The 19,438-nt window shown below is 39.7% G+C and overlaps 1 protein-coding gene across 2 annotated transcripts in view; it reads left to right on the top strand.

Moving 5' to 3' along the window:
• Positions 1-623: 623 nt before the first annotated feature.
• LOC135250988 (FERM and PDZ domain-containing protein 4-like) overlaps positions 624-19,438 on the top strand; it is a 54,486-nt gene continuing 35,671 nt past the window's right edge. Inside the window, exon 1 of one of the 2 annotated variants that reach the window (XM_064327900.1) lies at positions 624-1,116. In XM_064327900.1, the coding sequence (XP_064183970.1) occupies positions 1,076-1,116 (41 nt within the window). In that variant the 5' untranslated portion in view covers positions 624-1,075. The remainder of the gene's footprint in view (positions 1,117-19,438) is intronic. The other variant, XM_064327902.1, reaches the window with a different exon arrangement.

Raw genomic sequence — 19,438 nt, 5'->3', positions numbered from 1 at the left:
CCCGCTCTGGGCCTCAAAATGTTGCATTATCATGTTTCCATTACCTTTTCACTTGAAACCGAATTGGCGCTAATACTTTGCTACCGTTCCTGACATTAAGAAAGGCATGCCTCTCCAATTAAGTAGGCATCCTCTGGAGGTGTTTTGGAAAGCCTGACTGTGGTTGGTTCTGGTTGGCACACCTGCTTCAGTTGAGGACTCTGCTGCTTAACTTAGCAACAGGGGGAAAACAGTGACGGGGTCTTTTTTTCCCCACTGCCTGCAGTTAGTCTCGGTGCCACCGTGCAACCTCAGCACTTCACCCTGTTCTATGCATCAATCATCCTCTCTTCCTCCGTCACCCCTGCGTTCCTTCTATCTCACTTTGCAACGCATCTCTCCTCCTGGACAGCACTGCTGCCCCCCCCCTCTTTTTTCTGAAAAGAAAGCTGAATAAAGAGAGGGAATTGATGATTCTGTCCTTTGCAGCGGTGGGGAGAGAAGCCATGAAGCTAGGAGCATCCATCAGCAGTGATTTGCATCACCCCCCTACTCTTCGCCCCCCTCCCCTTCCCTCCACCTCCCCCCCCTCCCTCGCTCCCTCCCCCCTTCTCTCTCTCTCTCTCTCTCTCTCGCGCTCTCTCTCTTTTCAAAGCTGTTGTTCCTGCGCGGACGCTGCACATCATTCCACCGCAATGGAAATCAAATGAAGACGGCTCAGAGCAGCTGACGGAGAGGCTCTCGCTGTTTCGAGGATGTAGCCCCTTGCAGCCGCTCTCCCAGATCCCGTTCCGGAGGGGAGCCGCGGGATTCCTGCGCTCGAGGGGCGGACGCGGCGGGTCGCCGAGCCATGCGCGAGCTCCAGCGCGGGGGTTGATCTCTCCACCGGACACCTCCATCCGCTTCTGCTTTTTTTTTTTTTCCACCCCCCTCCCCCTGCTCCGCTTTGCCGAATCATTTTTTTTGCGTCAGTAGAGATTGATGCCATGGAGCAGGAGTAAAATAGCTTCCGCACACACGCACACACACACACTCACTCACACACACACACACACACGCGCTCCAGCTCCAGCCTGAGCTGCAGTTGTTCGCACGCATGGATGTGTTTAGCTTTGTGAAGATGGCAAAGCTGACAGGGTGAGTGTGCTCTGGGTGTGCGGTGAATAGCTGTTTTGTGCCTTGCATGCCGTTTGCATGATGGGTAACATTCTGTCTGGCAGTGGCAGGAATTTGGGAGGGTTGCGGGGGACACTTGCACAAGGCAAAATAAGACAGGAGCTGGACTGGGATCTGTAAAAACCACAGTTGGATGGGTTAAGTGTATGTGTATGGCATTGCAAATAATGTATTACTTGTGAGCTGTCATATGTGGTCTTGGGAGTTCTGGAACAGTGTAACATGCACATATACTTGCATATGTTCACACAGGCGCTATGAGAGGGTGATGGAAAGAGTGGTAGAAAAAGATGTAAAAGAAATGAAGCAGAAAGGGAGATACTTGGTGTAAGGTGTCTTCTTGGTGACTGAAGAAGTCACAGTACTTGGTGTTTATTGCACAAATCTTTATGAGCAAAAATCTCTTGATCATTCATTTTCCACGCATATACATAGCAGCCTAGTTTCAGGTGTCTTTGCTGGTGATGAATCTCATGGCTTTTTAAAAAATACTGTGATCATTTGAAAATTCATTTTTGGTGATTCTTGGACATTATCCATTATCTCCAACAGGCTTGGAAGTTTTGTTTGTTTCAAAAGTCAGTGATGCTGCGCATGAAAATTTTGTCCAATTTCAATTTCGAAAAAGAAGGCCAAAAAATGATCCAAGGAATTGGTGGGTTGCTTGTGGGTGGAAAGATCAATATCAAGCCAGTTTTGAGCATGCTATATACCAGCTCTTTTTCTGTTCACCGATTTGAACCACCTCTTCTATAAATACATGATTTTGCTGAAAGGCAGTTGTTTTTCATTTGTAAATGGTGGAGGCCTCCTTCAGTTCTTTTCTCTTGTTCACCAGAGCCCTTGAAGGCAGAGATCAAACTGTGTCATGGTGTACATTATTGCTTGGGTAGTTCAAACAGCAGACACACTGTGAACTAAACCAAGCTCAGCTAAGACATTTGCACATCCCTGCAACTTTGAAAGGCACAATTTTAACAGACATGTCATGGTATAATTATTATTGCTATTATATTAAATTAAATGCACTGGACAATGGAAGTTGAAACAGTTGTTTCTTTAGCTTTAAAGAGTTCTGGGGTTCTCCAATGGTGTGAGGTCCATTTTCCAGTCGTAGTTTTGGTGCACTCATAACGTTAGAGGACAAGATGGATGTCAGTATTGACTTAATGGTACTTTTTGGTCTTCTTCATCCTATGTCAAAACATTTCTTTCCTGCAGAGAGGAGCATGTTTTTGAAAATGACCAAAAGAGAATATGAGAGTATGAGCAACCATAGAGTATGAAGAGTCACCCAGTGGTTTGAGGAGCCTTCTCAGTTACGGCCTACCTCAGAGCTGAACCCTGAATGATGTCTGGGGCAGCATTTTCCATTTGCATTAACTAAGCGCTGAGTTCATCAATTTCTTGCGGCCGTACCAGTCACATGATGATATCATGAATTGGGTTTGCATTTGTAATGTGAAACTAACAGTCCACAGAGCATCGGGAACACTTAATTAAATGTTTTGGGTTGAAACAAATGACCAGAATATGTAATACAGCATTTCAAACAAGCACTTACAAATTTCAAATCAAAGCGGCTCAAAAATGTCAAATTCATTCTGAAAGGTTGCTATTTTCATTTAGCGTGCGCTAATGGATGCTGGATGGGTGGGCGTACCTGACAGTAGGTATGCTATTACCTCATCTTCATCCGGCTCAAGAAGGATTAAGTGGAGGACAGGCCAATTACACACGTACCTTGAGGCAGCGCCTCCCACCTTGGCAGGGCTCCAGCGGCAGTCAGGTTGAGTGCTGCGGGACGCTGGGGACAGGCGCGCTGGAGCCGCTACCTCACACGGCCCGGAACATCTGTCGGAAAAGGCCTTTCCCACATTCCAAATGCAAACAACGAGCACACGCTCATCTGTTTGCACACAGATCAGTGAAACTGGGCCTAATGCGAGACCCAAACAAAGCGGACGAAAACAGTTCTGTTTTTTAGCGAGAGGTTGCATTGCGGCCACAGCACAGCCGTGCATTTTTAAACAGCAAACGTGTAAAATATTAATGACCTTGCTTAAACAAACTTCCTGTACATGTCACATTTTGTGCATTAGACAGACCTTTCCCAGCATAATTACTATGCACATGCATAGAATATTTACTGCATGTGTGATTCTATTTTTGTTTTGCTTTGCTACAAGGGTATGTTTTCTACTTAACTAGTATACCGGCTGGCACACACTGTATGGTGCTGCATTATGCCTATTACTCTAAAATAATAGATCTCATTGCACAGGTTTATAACTGAAAATATCTATGTAAACTAAGCAGTGAAATGGCAGTGATAACATAATACAGAGCTTCTTGTTGGGTCTCATACTTTGTTAGTAAGGACACAAGATAATTTCCCATTAGGATCAGATGATGGGCAGGTATAGAAAGGGTTCGCTCATACTTGCAGGCAGACCAATTTTAGACATCAAAACAAAACAATTCACGGATGTCAACTGCTGTTGGATGAAGGCTTGTTCCTGATATCCATCTCAGAGGCACTGCAAGGTGTTGTCCAGATCTTCAGGCCTTCCCATAATAATTTCCACCTCTCTCTTCTTCTATGGTTATGAGGGGAGGGGACACATGGAAAGGCATAGTCACAGATTGCAGGCCACTGTCAGCTTTTTCTTCACAAATGGCCTGATGAGGGAGCTGGCGCTCGCTCGCTGAATTGCAATCGAATAAGCAGGAATATCCGCAGCCTCCTGCCCCCACACAAAGGTGCTCAGGTCAGCAACCCACAGCTCATTCAATTCCTTTTTAAAGCTGTGAGCACAAGTCAATATATTCACAATAGAAAATGATAAAATGGGCTACGTATGACGCACTACCGTGCCACATTGAGCGAACACCCCCCATCCTCTATCCACAGGGCCAGAAAAGAACAGTTTATTTAAAAAAAAAGGTTTTAAAGGTACACTGGATTTCAGCTAGAGAATTTCACATGATTAATTCAGATACTGTAGCAGGTGCTTCTGTCCAAGAGCTCCATGCTGCAGCAGAGTATTGGTAGCGAGTCAGCGACCCATAGTTTCATAACATCCCCAGTGAGCAATAAGATGCTTGAGTCTGTCTTTGTTTACTACTACGTGTGAGGAGCAGAGAGGTACTCTCACAGCTAATAGTTTCTCCTATGTTTTCTGTTAATCTGTGCTGTGATGCAACGGAAAGATTTTAGCGCACCTGTGTGCGTGTGTGTGTGTGTGTGTGTGTATGACTTGATATAAAAAAGGAATGAAGACTAAGATACTAACTATGCTCATTTCTATGCAAACTTTAACCAGGAAGTAGGTGCTAGAGGCATATGGTCAGACACTGCATTAGTTTAGAGTATTATTTTTCATTGTCTTGTTTATGTGTATATTATTTATGTTTGATGTGTTATAAATTACTTTTATGTAAGTCTACAAGTCTCTTGACACCTTATTGTAAATGTATGATAGCAGAGAACTAATATGTTCAATTTATAGTGATAGCTGCTTCACCCTTGAGAAATTTTCCTGAATGGCTTAAAACCTCAAAACCTAGTCATTTAAAATGGGTATTTTGTGAAAAACACAACTACCTGAAGCATTTCCTTACAGTATATCCTTGTACACACACACACACACATATATATATAGTGTGTGTGTGTGTGTGTATATATGAGGGACCATGCCGAATACAAATACATATGCATTCTCCCCAAATATTTTCTCTTCCCGAATTTGACCAATATTATTCGTACTTGGATCTTTTTCCTACCTCTTTGATGCGATTCTTTCAGAGTTCAGTACTCTGAGTTTCTCCATTAGACACACTCACCTGCAGAGAGACAGTGAGGGAGAGTTTCCCTTAACACTAGATAGGCCAGAGCAATGCCAGCGCGCTTTTGGGACTTCATAATTAAAATTACTCCAATGCTGTAAATGCTATGTCCTTCCGTGACGTTCCTAAATATTTGAGCTTAAACTAACTGCGTTTAAAAAAATGAGACAAAAATTGACTCACTAAAGAAATACAGGCAGTTCTTTTTTCGCAACCCCTCGACAACAGACCACAGGTGCTTTTACCCTGGTGTGAATGTGTCGCTGTCTACTCTAACCGATATTGAAACGAATTTCACACATATGATCACAAATTTAATTCACTGCAATTGTGTGATGAAGTTGATGAAGCGTTTAGGGTGAGGATGAATAATTGTGGAGCTGTAGTTATCGAAATGTTGGTTGAACAAATACAAATAGTGGCATCTCTTTCCACCCCTAATATATATATATATATATATGCAGGGAAGGACACATTGTTTATCCTGTATAAACAAACCATATGTTTTATGCCTTAAAAGGTTGCTGTTCTTCTACCAAAATTTATTTATAAGTCTAAACTGAAAACTCAAAATGTGAAGGCCTTGGAACAAATCACTCATCTAAGTGAATATTTCTCAGGAGGACAGTGAAAACTGCTTTGACTATGCAGCAGAGTGCATGTTCAATGAAAAACTTCACCCAATTTTATATTGGTGAGCATTTGAATACATTCTCAAAATATATTTATTGTTATTCAGTACGCTTAGAAATAAGGAGCAGGCCTGATTTTGAATAATACATGTGTGGGACGTGTTTAACATGTGAATTGTTTAATTACAAATCTAAAATTGTACAGTACAGAGCTAAATCAAGAAAAAATATGTCTTTGTTCCAAACATTATAACATACTCACAGTGAATTTTAATCAATTAAGCAGAAATGAATAAAGTTAAGTCAGTGTTGGTCCAGGCTTCATGATAAATTGTAATTAATTTCATAAGGAATGACTTAATGCATGCTAATTGATTCACACTAGCATATTGGCAGTATCTGGTTTCGGTTGGATCCCAGGGGGTGGAATATTGCTGTTACTTCTGGCTGTCACTATAAATTCCTGCATAATATTTATAGCCACCTAGTCTGAGCACAGATGTTATGTTTTACGATGCCCTCCATGGTGAGCCCAAGAGAAGGTTTGTAATCTAACGCTGAAACCCAGTTAGAGGTGTGGTCATGTGGGCTGGAGTTGACTCATGCATGTGACTAATTGCAGCTGACTGTTTTGAAGTACGCCGTATTTGTGTAGAACTACATTGGAGCTACAAGTTTTTAACACTATCCCTTTTGCTGTGTATCCCAAGTAACATGGATATAACAGAACAAGCACCACTTTCTTCATTAACTAATACTTTTTGCTCTGCATTTTACCAATGAATGGTGAGAGGTTATGTTTTTAGCACTTTATATGAATATGTATGCCTAAGATGATGGCAACATGATCTCTGTGTGCTGGACATGAAAATTCTTAAATATTATTTTCCGGTGGATATTGGTTCAGTTATCCCCTTGCAGGTCAATATGACATTAACATTTATGTTAAATGACATGAGTGTCAAATGCCTTTTAACCGTCTTAGTGGTACATTTTGACAATTCCCATGTCAAATCAACTCAGCCATTCATGCGACTTGACAAAATCTATTATAGTAGTACAGCATATCATTTTCAGTGTCAGACACGTCAAAGTGGGATGATAGAATATGTCAAAGAGGTTGCAGAATAGGCCTGGGTTATTTAAGATGGTATTCTTATTCCAGTAAATAGGAACGACACAGTTACCCTTGACCTCAGCAGAGAAGTTGGTACGTGTCAATCCATAGCCTGGGCAGATTTATTTATATATTTATTTTACAGTACATATGCCCTCAAATGATGTTTGTGTTTCTGGATTTCTGTCATCCCTTTAATGATCTGGGTCCAGCTTCAGTGTATTGTACTGTTGGTATAATGCAATGGCCTGAAACCGTGGCTCCAGAGTCACACAAGTCTATTTGTTTTATAACTCACATAACCAAATTGATCAATTATGCCTACTGTTAATTCATCTGAGATAAATAAATAAATAAATAAATAAATAAATAATAATAAATGTCCTTGCAGCTCTTTAGGGTCAGGGTTGCTGACCTCCTTTTTAAAGCTACATTACTATAACTTAGCTGACTTTCCAAGCAACAGATATCCCCTGATTGTTGCTTCCCCTACTCATGTTTTATTCTGTTCCATTATTTGTTTGCTCAGCAGACATTCTTTCTAAGGAGGGACTTACAGAGGTAACTTTTTTTATAGCAGGGCGGCCAATTAAAATTCCTGCAGGGTCAGTGGGTATGTTTGTGTTTGTTTCCACCGCTGCCCGTGCTTAATAAGCCAATTATCTTTATATCCCAGCACTAGCTCACTCGTAGATTGGACCACAGTAACACAGAACGTTATCTGCTGTAATTCAGGAGTTCAGCAATAAATTTAACTAAAATGTCAGATCATGCATGCAATTAGCCTAATTAAATATTGAAGGGCAGTAGGTGGCATGAATTCGGGAAATGGATTTGACCCTCCTCGCCCGCCCTTGTGTTCGTAGAATTAAAATCATAAATGTTCTGATAAGACATCCAGGTCTTAAACCACACTACTCTTAAAGCTGTAGAACAGAGGACTTTCTGTTATCTATTTCTTAGCCACATTTGCCAGCTTTGTACTATGAGAACCGATAAACATTTAGCACTGTGCTGTTAGAAAAAAAAGAAAAAAAAACATCCCTATCGGATTATTTTCAGATATGTTCAGATTGTTTTCATTTAAGTAGATAAGTGAGAATTATGCTATTATGCATTTGTTTTGCCTACCCTCTTATATTTGGTTGCTTACAGGCACATTACAAATTACAGTGTAGACTCTACTGTAAACAAGTACAATACCTCTACACAGTGAAATGTTAAGTGTTAATTTAACTATAATGGACTATATTTGGGTAAAATCAACAGCTACAACAATGAATACAGCACTGAATATTGTACTGTCTATAATCCAACTATTTTCAAGGCAGCATGGAGTCACCATATGCAAGTGAGACTAAAGCCATGTAATTGTAAATCACAATCCTAATAACTATGTGCTGGCTATCAGTACATCTAAAACATTACCCTCATACCAATTTGCTACTTCAGCACATATTCAATCTTCTCTTTCCACCTGCTATAGTACTAATTTGGCACATTATGTTGTAGGTCAGTGAACTGACTTATAATCATATGCAACTTTGCCTAAATCTTTGTGTGTGCACTTTTGTAAGTTGCTTTGAATTACATCATCTACTAAATGTCTAAATGTAAATGAGAGGGTCTAGTGTGACTCAGGCCCAGTTCAGATCAGGGCACATCTGAGCATGATCAGCTGAGGTGAAGTATGGAGAGGTGTCTCTTCTGGAGGCTGACTGACTGGTGAGAGACTCTGCTGTCCTGAAATCAGAACGGTTTTGAGCATTACAGAAGAAAGGCAACTTGCAAAACTGTAGCGTCACAACAGATATCTATTTTCTTTAATCAACGAGCACTTTCATGAAACTCTTACTCCAGTGTAGGCTGTGCAATTTGCATTAAGTTATGGGAAGAGTGGTGGTACTGATTCTGAAGAGACGTTCAGCTTTAATATCCATGCCGGGTGTCAATCACGGGGTGTTCTGCTTTCCCCGACCTGTAGAGGGCAGATTTACTGTACACTGTGGATCAACTTCATTAGCGTAGCAACGCTGTTGTCCTTACTAGAACTCAATTAAGCAGGATGGGAGAATAACATTTCATGAAACTAAAATGAAGGACTACCATTTGACATCAGTGAGTCATTAATTAGAACTGATTGCTCAAGTTTTCTGTGGAGAGTAAAACAGTTTGATTGTTTAAAAAAGTAATTTATTGGCATCTCACTGTAATGCTACCAGTCATGGGGTTTGAAACCTCTGAAAAAGACACTCTCCCATCTCTACAGTTAAGTAGCTGCACAATTAAGGTATCTTTACTCGTGGGTAATTTATTATTCTTGGGGAAAATCAAAACGTTCACTGCCAGAAAATCAGCTTTGGAACCTGACCGTGGCGGGTCAAAAAGTAAGAGAACTGTGTGTGCATTGCCAAGAATCCACAGGTGTTTCAGTTGTTCTGTCTTCCTGTATGGAAGTCCACTGGAAGTCATCCACTCAGATCTATCACCACTTAAATCTGCTTCCAGCCATGTGGTGAAACCTGAATATCAAAAACCCTGGCTTTGCATCCTGTGAGGGAAGCAGGCTGTTAGGACTGTGATCCACTAGGATGGCTCTGACTTTAAAGCCCTTGGGTGAATCACTGTGGTTCACCATCAAAACTTGTTTTTGTTTTGTTTTTTTACTGCAAGTGTCGTGTCTTACTTTAAGTGCTACTCAAATTATCTCCGTCTTCACTTGTCTTGTGGCTGCTGTGAAAACAGCTTTATTTGTGGTTGGTTTTCATGATCTTTTCTCAAAGGGAATGTGGATTCAACCAATTACGTCAAGTAGGAGGGTAAATGATTTGAACAGAAATATTCCACCTCAGTTTTCTGTTTAAATAGAAATAGAAATAGAGACCTTTATATGATGTAAACTAAAAGCTGGCAACTGTTAAGAGATTTGAGGAATCATATTTCCACATTGTTTCTAAACCTTTCATTTTTGCTCAGAAAGACATGACTCAGAAACACAAAGCTGATTCTGAAAGTTTCAGAGATGATACATACCATTCCATTGTCGTGTGTGTGTGTATGTGGTTTACTCAAGGGATTTCAGCGTTTGGATCAGCATGTATGTAGATGCTGAAATTGAAGTCTTGAATGAAACTGATTCGAGCTCTCGATTCCCCTCGGCTCAGATTTAGCTAAACTGGAATAGCTTAGCAACTGGTCATAATTTATTCAACATTGATGCACTCCTGCTGCTGTCAACTGATAAAGGTTCAATGGTTAAGCTAGCACACGGCTGAGAATATGAATCACTCACTGGAGAATGTTATATTTCAGGAACAGGCTTGGTATTACTGTGAACTAAATAAGTTAATTTACAGAAGTTCTGTCCTAAATATTGCAAAATCATTTCCTTGGGATTCACATAATGTACTTTTTTTTGGCTTTTTCTTGCAGTTAGAAAACATGTCTTGTTGAGCAGTTAAGCAGTAAATCACACTTTGACATGGTTGTGGGTTTGCGTGAGTAAATATAGCATTTAAACTTTTTGCAAAGCTATATTCTTGCTATCTGGAATTTTTCGTTCTTGTAAGTCTTCTAACCACCTTCTAAAATGTATACAACATTTAAAGTGCTAAACCTGTACACAGTGTTGTTCCACTACATTCTACATTATGCATAATGATCTGTTATATAAAATCTATGAAGTTTAAAGCACAGAATAGCATATTTAATTAATCACTCCCTTAAACCTTGAGAGGGGTCTCTTTAAAATGGATGCGCACCATATAGAAAGACCTGCAGTTTGATATTATAAAGGTACTACCATCAGATTTGACTGATGGCCTCAGCTCAGAGTAAAAGCATGCCAAAAACAGAAGGCTACTATTGGATTTCTGACAGATAGGGTTACGTCAGCCCCTGGGACCATAGCAATCCTTGCACACTAGGTTCCATATCACAGAGAACAGCTATGGACCTCCTTTGCATTCTGCTCAGACAACAGATGCTCATATAAAATGGGTGGTGTGCTGCAGAGGTAAAGAGGCAGAACTGATCAAGGGCTTTAAAATAAGACTCCAAACAAAATTTTCCGGTAAATTCCCAGTGCTCATGAGAGATTCAAAAAAACAAGAAAACATATCGAGTCAAGTTGGTCTCACAGCAAAAAAACAAAAAAAAAACAAATAGAAAAGAATAACAAGCTGAATAACAAGCCTGTATCTTCTGGAATAAATGCAGAAATTAAACATGGTTCTGCATTTGTCTTTTTATTTTTCTTTGTCTGTTAGAAAACGAGCATTGCTTTTGTCCATGTCCATTGGAATTTCATTGGTATTTAAAAGCCAGAACACATAATTAATTATAAAAGACGTGACAGAATTTATTAAACATTATGCCTTCCATTGCATTAATATAATTCTCAAGTCTCCCATTTGTGAAAATGTAATTTATCTTCTTAGTCAAGAAGTAAGTATCTTTGTAATTAAAGAATATTGTGTAATAGTGAGCAATCTTTTTATTGAGGTCACAATTGCAATATTTAAGGGAAAATATTTCAGTCAGAACAACTCATATATTTTATGCACTTGTCTGTTGAATGTGTTTTATATGTGTTTTACATGTACATGCAGGTCTCTCTTGAAAAAGAGATCTCGATCTCAATGAGGCTGCCTGTTTAAATAAAGGAAAATAATAATAATAATAATAATATTAATAATAATAATAATAATAATAATTACATGAATATGTAAATACATTTTTGGTTTGGTGCTAAATCTTTTTTCGGGTATTAGTGCACATGCCAGCATGCACTACCCTGTCTAACAGGGAGTACTATACATCGCCCCTACTAAACAGTCGAAATATCAGAAAACCCCCCAGTATCTAGAAGAAGATCCAAACAACAGGCGGTGCTGGGGTGGTGGAGAGTGAGCACAGCAGTGAAGCATGCAAAGCAGCGCAGGCAAGCAGCAGCACTGAGAGATGTGATTGTTGGTTTAAAAAGACGCTCCGTTTGATGATGTGTGCCTGTGATAGGATGGGTAAGAGAAAAGTGTTGTGTGCATGCAGTTGGTTGATTATGGAAACTGATTGGTCGGCCACAATTTTGAGTTTCCTGACAGAACTTACTTTGCGCACCGCTTATTAGGTTTGGAGTCTCGTTTTGGTTCCAGTTGAACTGCAGCCTCCTCTAGATTTTTCCAATATTTTGTGGTGGCATACCTTGCAGCCACCTCTAAATTTCCCCGATATTTTAAGGTGACGTAACATGAAATTATCTGTTTATCTATCTATCCAACTGTCCATCTTCCTGTCTATAGATCTGTCTGTCTATCTATCTTCTGGGGTACCCCATTTGAACCTACCCTATACCTGGCAGTAGAGTACATTAACCCACCATGCCCCATTGCCAACTCCTGGGCATGGTGGGTTAATGCCAAGCTCAGACATATGTCGTCATGCTACAGGGCCTAGCCAGCAGTCATAGTGAGCACCTTTACTAACACAGCTGCTTCTCAGGAGCTGCTCATTTACCCAAAGCTTTCCGCGTTATTATTTAAGAACACAGAGATACTGTGAGGAATGTTCTTTTATTAGTGTGGTGCCTGGAGGGTGATTCCAGAGCGGAGTTTGATTAATGCTCATCATGTTCACTGGGGGAAAGAGATGAATGCCTTCCTCCCAGGGGGAGCGACTGAGTCAACCCCACTTCACATACTTACAAAACACCTCACGGCACAAAAACACTTCCTAACGCATCCTTTCCTTTTCCTGTCTTCAGCAAACAATCCAAACTTAGGCCAACCGTATCCATGTGTTTTTCTTTATTTTTACTTCAAATGCATTTTTTTTTTACTGATTTCAATATGGCTTCTTTATGCCATCAGCATGAGCTCTTTGTGATATGTGGAGAAAAAAAGAAAGAAGCAGTTGAAATTTGTGACTCAGCAGTGAAGAAAAAGGCAAAAGCACACTGGATCATAGTGAGTAAAGACCTACATGTCAAAAAGGTTTATGGATCCTGGTTAACCTCCCCAACACTGAGTAGTAAGAGCATTGTACTGCATGTGGACCATGCTATTTCTTGTCTTTTATCTTTGAAGTCTTTGTGATAATGGTTGTGGGAGAGAACTTGCCCCAAGGCAGATTTGAAGCAGTGAATCCATTGTGAATGCATGGCTAGAACCACATTCTTATTGTATGAAGCTGTAAGTATGTGTGTTTTCTGGGTGTGCGTCTTCTTCTAGAGGCATGTACAGTACTGTTCTCTTTTTTACAGAAATTTTTGGAATTATATTTTCTTATATTATCATGTTACAGCTTTAAACTGCTGTGGTACAATTTAGAGAATTTGTTGCCCAATAATAAATGTGTTACTTATAACATTTGTGATTTTACAGCATATTAAAAAAAAAACATTTAAAAGGTGCTGTAAATATAATTTATATACTTATAAATATAACGTGACAGCTCAATAGCATCGGACTACCCATTCTTATTGTCAGATAATTTTGTTCATTGGGAGATAAAGTGTATTATTATCAGTAATACTGAACACTTCATATTGAAATACATTATAAACAGCATGCAGTTCAGTTAAGTATTGCTTTTTGCTCATCAACCTGCTGACCTGAATGTGTCAGGTAAGTGGTGCTGTTGCTGCGTTCAGTGTGCATGATACTTCAGCTGGTGAAGTCGATGTTGTTAACCGATTGTGACCACAATTTCAGCCAAATTGTATTCCACTTTGATTGATTTATGCGATCGTACAAACATTGATTCTGTTGAAGAAACATAAATTGAACATTCAGTATAGTTTAATGCTGCCAGGTGGCTGGATGGGTTCGGTTGCACATGGACATATTGTGAGATTTCTTGATTGTGACTGAAAAAATTGATCATACAGGGTCTGCCGCCTGTTTTTCCTTAGCAATGGCCTTGTGATGGCTAGAGTGGTTGAAAATAATAAGCTGATATCACTGCAGTAGTTTCTAAACCCAGACAGGAAATCTTGAGCAACACACAAAACCAAGACAGACACGTCTTACCGTCTGGGAGCAGCACTTTAGCAGTGATAGACCACACCAGGGATGTGTCAGCTTAGACATTGGTCTGACTCTCAGTGGGTGACTTGTGGATGTGTGATGCTTTTGAAACATGGCTCTTATTGCTATTCAGCCACAGCCTTGAATCTCATAGTACCCCGTGTCTCTCTGCAGCGGTACTCCCTGCAGAGCTAGCAATGCTAAAGCATTTATCACATACAGCTTAAAATGGACATCGCTGAAAATTTTATGCCCGTTCTTTACTTTGTTCGAATTGCCACCTTCTCCTTAGGATCACCGTCACTAAGGCTGTGTGGCTGGGTAGAAAATATCAGTCCCAAATTACTGTCCCTGCACAGGGCAGGTTTATCAGTGAACTGCGCTGCTTTCGTTAGCATTATTGTGGAGAGGCATAAGCCGGGCATGCGAGGCTAGTGGGCCAGAGATATGAGATTAAGTCCCAGCAGGGCCATTTGACAACGCCCCGGCTGGTTGTACACAAACCCTCATCTATGAATGGCGGCTAGAAGAAGGACAAAACCGGCGGGGGTTTCAGCAGCACTTAATCACAGCAGACGCAAGATCTTAATGTCAAGTGCACCTCCGTAATGCTGAATCACTGCGGCTGTGGTCTCTATTCTGAAGGCTGTTAAATAATATACATTATGTGGAGAAAGTGGAAATACTTCCTGTGGTTTGATACCAATTATTTTGATAAATCATAGTCTCTGAATTACAGAGGTTTGTTTTAGGTCCGGATCAACCTTACAAAGACATCAAGCAGAATGAGTATAATATTTAGCTTTTTTTTAACCGGCAAAAGGTACATTTCAACTGTTAAGCCCAAGACAATGTTATGTTAATGTGATAAACGGCAAGACATGTGAACTATTGCTTGACATTTATAATGATACACACTTTTGTCATGGGTTTGTGCAGTTTTGTTTAGCTATCCGTTTTTTCCATATGCTTTTGGTGAATTTCTCACAGGGTTCATAGCATTGCATCCAAGTCTTGTGACATCCAATATTAATACTTGTCATTAAATGCATGTAATTACTAATATTGTTATTATGATCCAGACCTTGCAAGCTCATCAATTTTAATTGTCTTTAGTGTCCTTGCTACGCTAAGCCCAAATGAGGAACTTATGTAAGGCTAAGAAGGTAAACAAAATCTGTGTTGTACATCTGTCATTCTATCAATGAATTTGTATTTATGTCCATAACATTATATTGGCTTGATGTCTCAGTTTCACAAAGCACCATAAGAATATTACATAAGTAATTGTGTGCCATCTGCCCGTATTCTACTAGCCCAACAACAATTTGAGTAGCATATTTATATCGGACATTCTGCTCGTGAAAACAGATAATTATCAACACACAATGACTTACTTGTGTACCTACTCTGAATAAAATAGAAATTAACTACCATCTAATGCTTCCCTGTCAGGAATTCAGTAAACTTCAGGTTTTTTGTGAAAATTCTGCTGTTCCACTGAGATCTGCCGCAGTACACTGTCAAGGCTCATTCACTCTCAGCCTTGGCACGCATGCAAGAAAACAAGCGCTGCAATGATTAGCATTAGCAAGACAAAGCAGTGGTCAGGCATGCAGCATCCCATACTGTTACCGACATTGGGTAAATAAGTATATAGGGGCATGCAATCAGATTCTATGGCAAAACTGAACTGCTGCTGTGGTGTGTGATCTTCGAAATCTGATTTGAAAGCCTTTGATACGGATCTGTGACATCAATAGGAAATGGACAGTAGCAGCATTTGAAGAACTAGTCCTCGAAAAGCCCCAAGAGCACTTACAGTTCTGAGGATGTAAAGCATTAAGTCTGGTCATCCATCAGTTGCAGAATTGGTCTACTAAGGTTGTTGGAATTGACTGAGATACATGTGTTAAAGACAGCAGGTAGCACTCATCACTATAATGTTCCTTATATTGTACAATAAGTCACTCAGTTGGCAGATAAGGCTAGAAGAGTACTTAGTTCATCAACATTTCACTTGTTTCCTGCACTGTAATTCAAATACATGGTAGCAGACTCTGTAGCAGAGTCCAATAGAGATCCAATATACTCTATAGTATATATCTGAGTGCATTGTATTCTACCTGAGCATTCACAGTGTAGTACTATCCAGTCCAGTTTTCTGTATCACACACCTGGTAGATGGGTTGTGGTAAAATAAGAAACAAGTGTCAATGCCTGCAATGCTTTTTTTGTAGCTGTATGTTACAGCGAAGCAGCACTGGAAATATCTGACTGCTGCATAAGAACACTAGCAGCTATGCTGTACCATTGCAGGTGGAAGGAAAGTGTGAACGGTCCTGAACTGTGATCTTTGCTGCAGGAATGAGTCCTGATAGTAAATGTATTTTTTTTGATCATATATTTCTCTTTTCTGAGTACCCTATGCTAGCTAGCACCAGAGGTAGACTTATGTGTTCTTATGTGTACAATGTTTACATTGTTAATATAATCTGATTTGGTCTTAACACTGTATAAAATGTCTGCATCTCCATTTCCTGTTTTCTGTTTTAAATACATCTGACATAGTATATCAGGAGCCTACTTGATTTGCAGAACACGTCCTGTCCCTTTGTCTGATGGATGGTGTATTTACCAGATCCACACACTAATTATAATCCACCAGTGCTGGATGTTGCTGTATGAGGGCACAGAGAGTATTTTTAGAGTTTACATTCATTGTCAGTCCTCCTACTAGTGGGTTTTAGGTTCTGTTCCTGGCTTAGCCAGCAGTGATTTTCATGGCTATTGGTGATATTAATAATTTTAATATGGCTGAATTGTGCCGTGGGTTGGTTAATAATTGTTCAACCTCCTTCCAAACATTGGTATAATTCACCCTTTTTTTATCGTCTGTCCTCTTAAAGTAATTAACTTCACCAAATCAATTATAGCTGATAAGCTGTGGGTTGGTTAATAATTGTTCATACTCTAGCCTTTCAACACATAGGTATAATTAGCTTCTTTTGTTGTCTCCCCTCTCAAATTAATTAACATCACCAATATCAATGAGAAAATTCTTGAGTTTGAACAATTACCAACCAACCCATGGCTCATCACCCTGAATTGATGTACGTGGTCAATGTCACAGTTTTGTTGTGATGTGACTACACTGCATAATGTGGACAGTGGGTCAAAATAAACTTTTTTTTTCTCCTTACACTGGTGAGCTTCACCACCGACCTATTCAAGAGACTAACTCGCTACTAATGAAAAACATAATGCAGGACTCTGTTTTTTTATTTAGCCTTGTTTAAATCTGTTCTCATTATGTATGATTTTATTCACTAACTGAATGAGGAACGGATGTGAGTCTTGGCACTGCCTCTGAACAGTGTTAAAGGAACAGTTGTCTTCACTGTTAGAATTTCTAAAGTCTATTGTTTACTCGCAGCGTATCTTCTTTTCAGCTAAGCATGTCAGCTTTATTTGGGGCATATCTCCAGAACAAGAACAAGTCATATGGGGTAGTCATCCTGTGTAGTTCTTTTTTCTTGGTTGGATGCTCCAACTGGCAACATAATGCTAGCTGTGAAGGTCAGCCATGCCCCTTCATGAATATCTGTAGAGAGCCAACAAATCAGAACATGTTGTGATTCAACAGTAGCAGGGATAGTTTACAGTAAATATTAGGAATATGCAACATATTGGTTACCATAGCAATGGACAGGACAGCAAGGCAACTATAATGAGATTTTTGACTGTGGTTTGTCATTTGTTTTAAGAGCTACTGATTATATCATATTTTCCCTATTGGGGGAAAATGGGGACAGATTTTTCTGTTGCGCTGTACCTGCTGTTGTGGTTACACTTAATGGATTTTATGTTTATCTCTGAATGTGTGTGAGAAGTGCAGCTATGATAGAATTGCCCTGACATGGTTCATTGGTTCAATGACCAAAACCAAAAAAAAAAAAACAATAACAATAAACAACAAAATATAAATTATAAATATAAAGAATAATGTGCAGTAAATGAGTCATCTGAAAATAAGCCCAGACAGGGATTGCTATCTTAATAATCCTAAAAGGTCTTATTTTGAAACTACTGATGAGCTGCACATTATTGCCACAACTTTTGCCTCATCTGCTTGCCAAATAAATTAATTATCTGGCTCAAAATGAAGGTATACATCTGCAAAATTGTACATTTCTACAGTAACTTGCCACAAAATAGTTCCAATAAACAATTGCTTTTTGCATCCTTGTAACCACAAACAAGTTAGACATTTTTATTTTGCCTAGTTCACAGTATTTACAGACATTTACATTTACTGTGATGGTTGTCATGGTAATGGGGGCATTTTTGGTTAGCTGTCCCCTTACTGTGATCAGCCTTTCCCATTTATCATTTCCTTCTTCCCAAGCTTGTTCCCCGTAACTGTAATGTTAGATAGAACATGATAGAGTGCAATCTGATCGGACTACTTAAAGTGCCAAGGATATAATCTGGTGTAAAATAATACTCATTACACAGAATTATAGCACCACTTTGCTGGATACTCGATTATGATTGGTCAATGAGTGGTATTTCTGAATAATAATCAGTGTGTAATGTCAGTAAAACATGGAGCTCCACCAATAACGATGATGGTGATTTGATGGTGAGCCTGGAAGTATATGCAAATACTGTTTGTATTGTTCAGTTTGTTACAAATGTATACTATGATTGGTGGAGTTCATCTATTTTCAACTAAGTTGATATTGTGATAAGGTGATATCTTATCCCTATTATCCCAGTTCCATACCTGTTTGGTTTATCCATTTGCATAACTCTTAGTTTTGTTTGAATTTTAACAGCACTTCCACCACAGGAATGATATTTTACGTGCAATGTTTTTTTCCCTCATATTTCTGAAGGTGTTCTGCAGGAAATGCTCAAGCAATATAATGCGTTTACTGGCTCTCAGGGCAAGTTAGTTAGCAAGATTCATATTTACAGTAATATCTGAACTGTAAGGTAGGCAACAAGCAGGGCGTCTACTTTCCCACAAATCTGTGAATCACGCAGGCTAGGGATGCAGGCTCTGTATTATATATATCTCATGATTAGATATTCACTCAGTGGACATTTTATTAAGTAAACCTATCTATCATTGAGTAAGACTCCCTTTTGCCTCCAGGACAGCTGAATTCCTCATGGGAATTTTGGTCAATGCTGACTCGATAGCATCACGCTGTTCCTGCAGATTTTTTGGTCACACGTTCAAGCTGTCAACCTCCTGTTCCACCTCACCCTAAACGAGCTCTATTGGATTGAGATGTGAGGACTGTGAAAACCATTGGAGTAAACTGAAGTCACAGTCAGGTTTGTGGAACCAACTTGAGATGATGCGCATTTTGTCACATGGCGCATCATCCTGCTGGAAGCATCCATTCAAAAAAGGGTAGACTGTGACCATAAAGGGATTCACATGGTCAGCAACAGTGCTGAGGTATGATGTGGCATTCAAATTGATGCGCAACTGGCATGAAGGGGTCTAATGTGTGCCAAGAATCATTACACCACCACCAGCAGCTTGCACCGTTGACTCAAGGGAAGATGGATGCATTAATTCATGCTGTTTACACTGAATTCTGACTCTACCATCCACATGTCACAGCAGAAATCGCAATTTG

Source organism: Anguilla rostrata, chromosome 3 (genome assembly GCF_018555375.3).
Source record: "Anguilla rostrata isolate EN2019 chromosome 3, ASM1855537v3, whole genome shotgun sequence".
Lineage (NCBI taxonomy): Eukaryota > Metazoa > Chordata > Actinopteri > Anguilliformes > Anguillidae > Anguilla > Anguilla rostrata.
The sequence above is the reverse complement of the archived record's forward strand: the minus strand, read 5'-3'. Positions and strand labels throughout refer to the sequence as shown.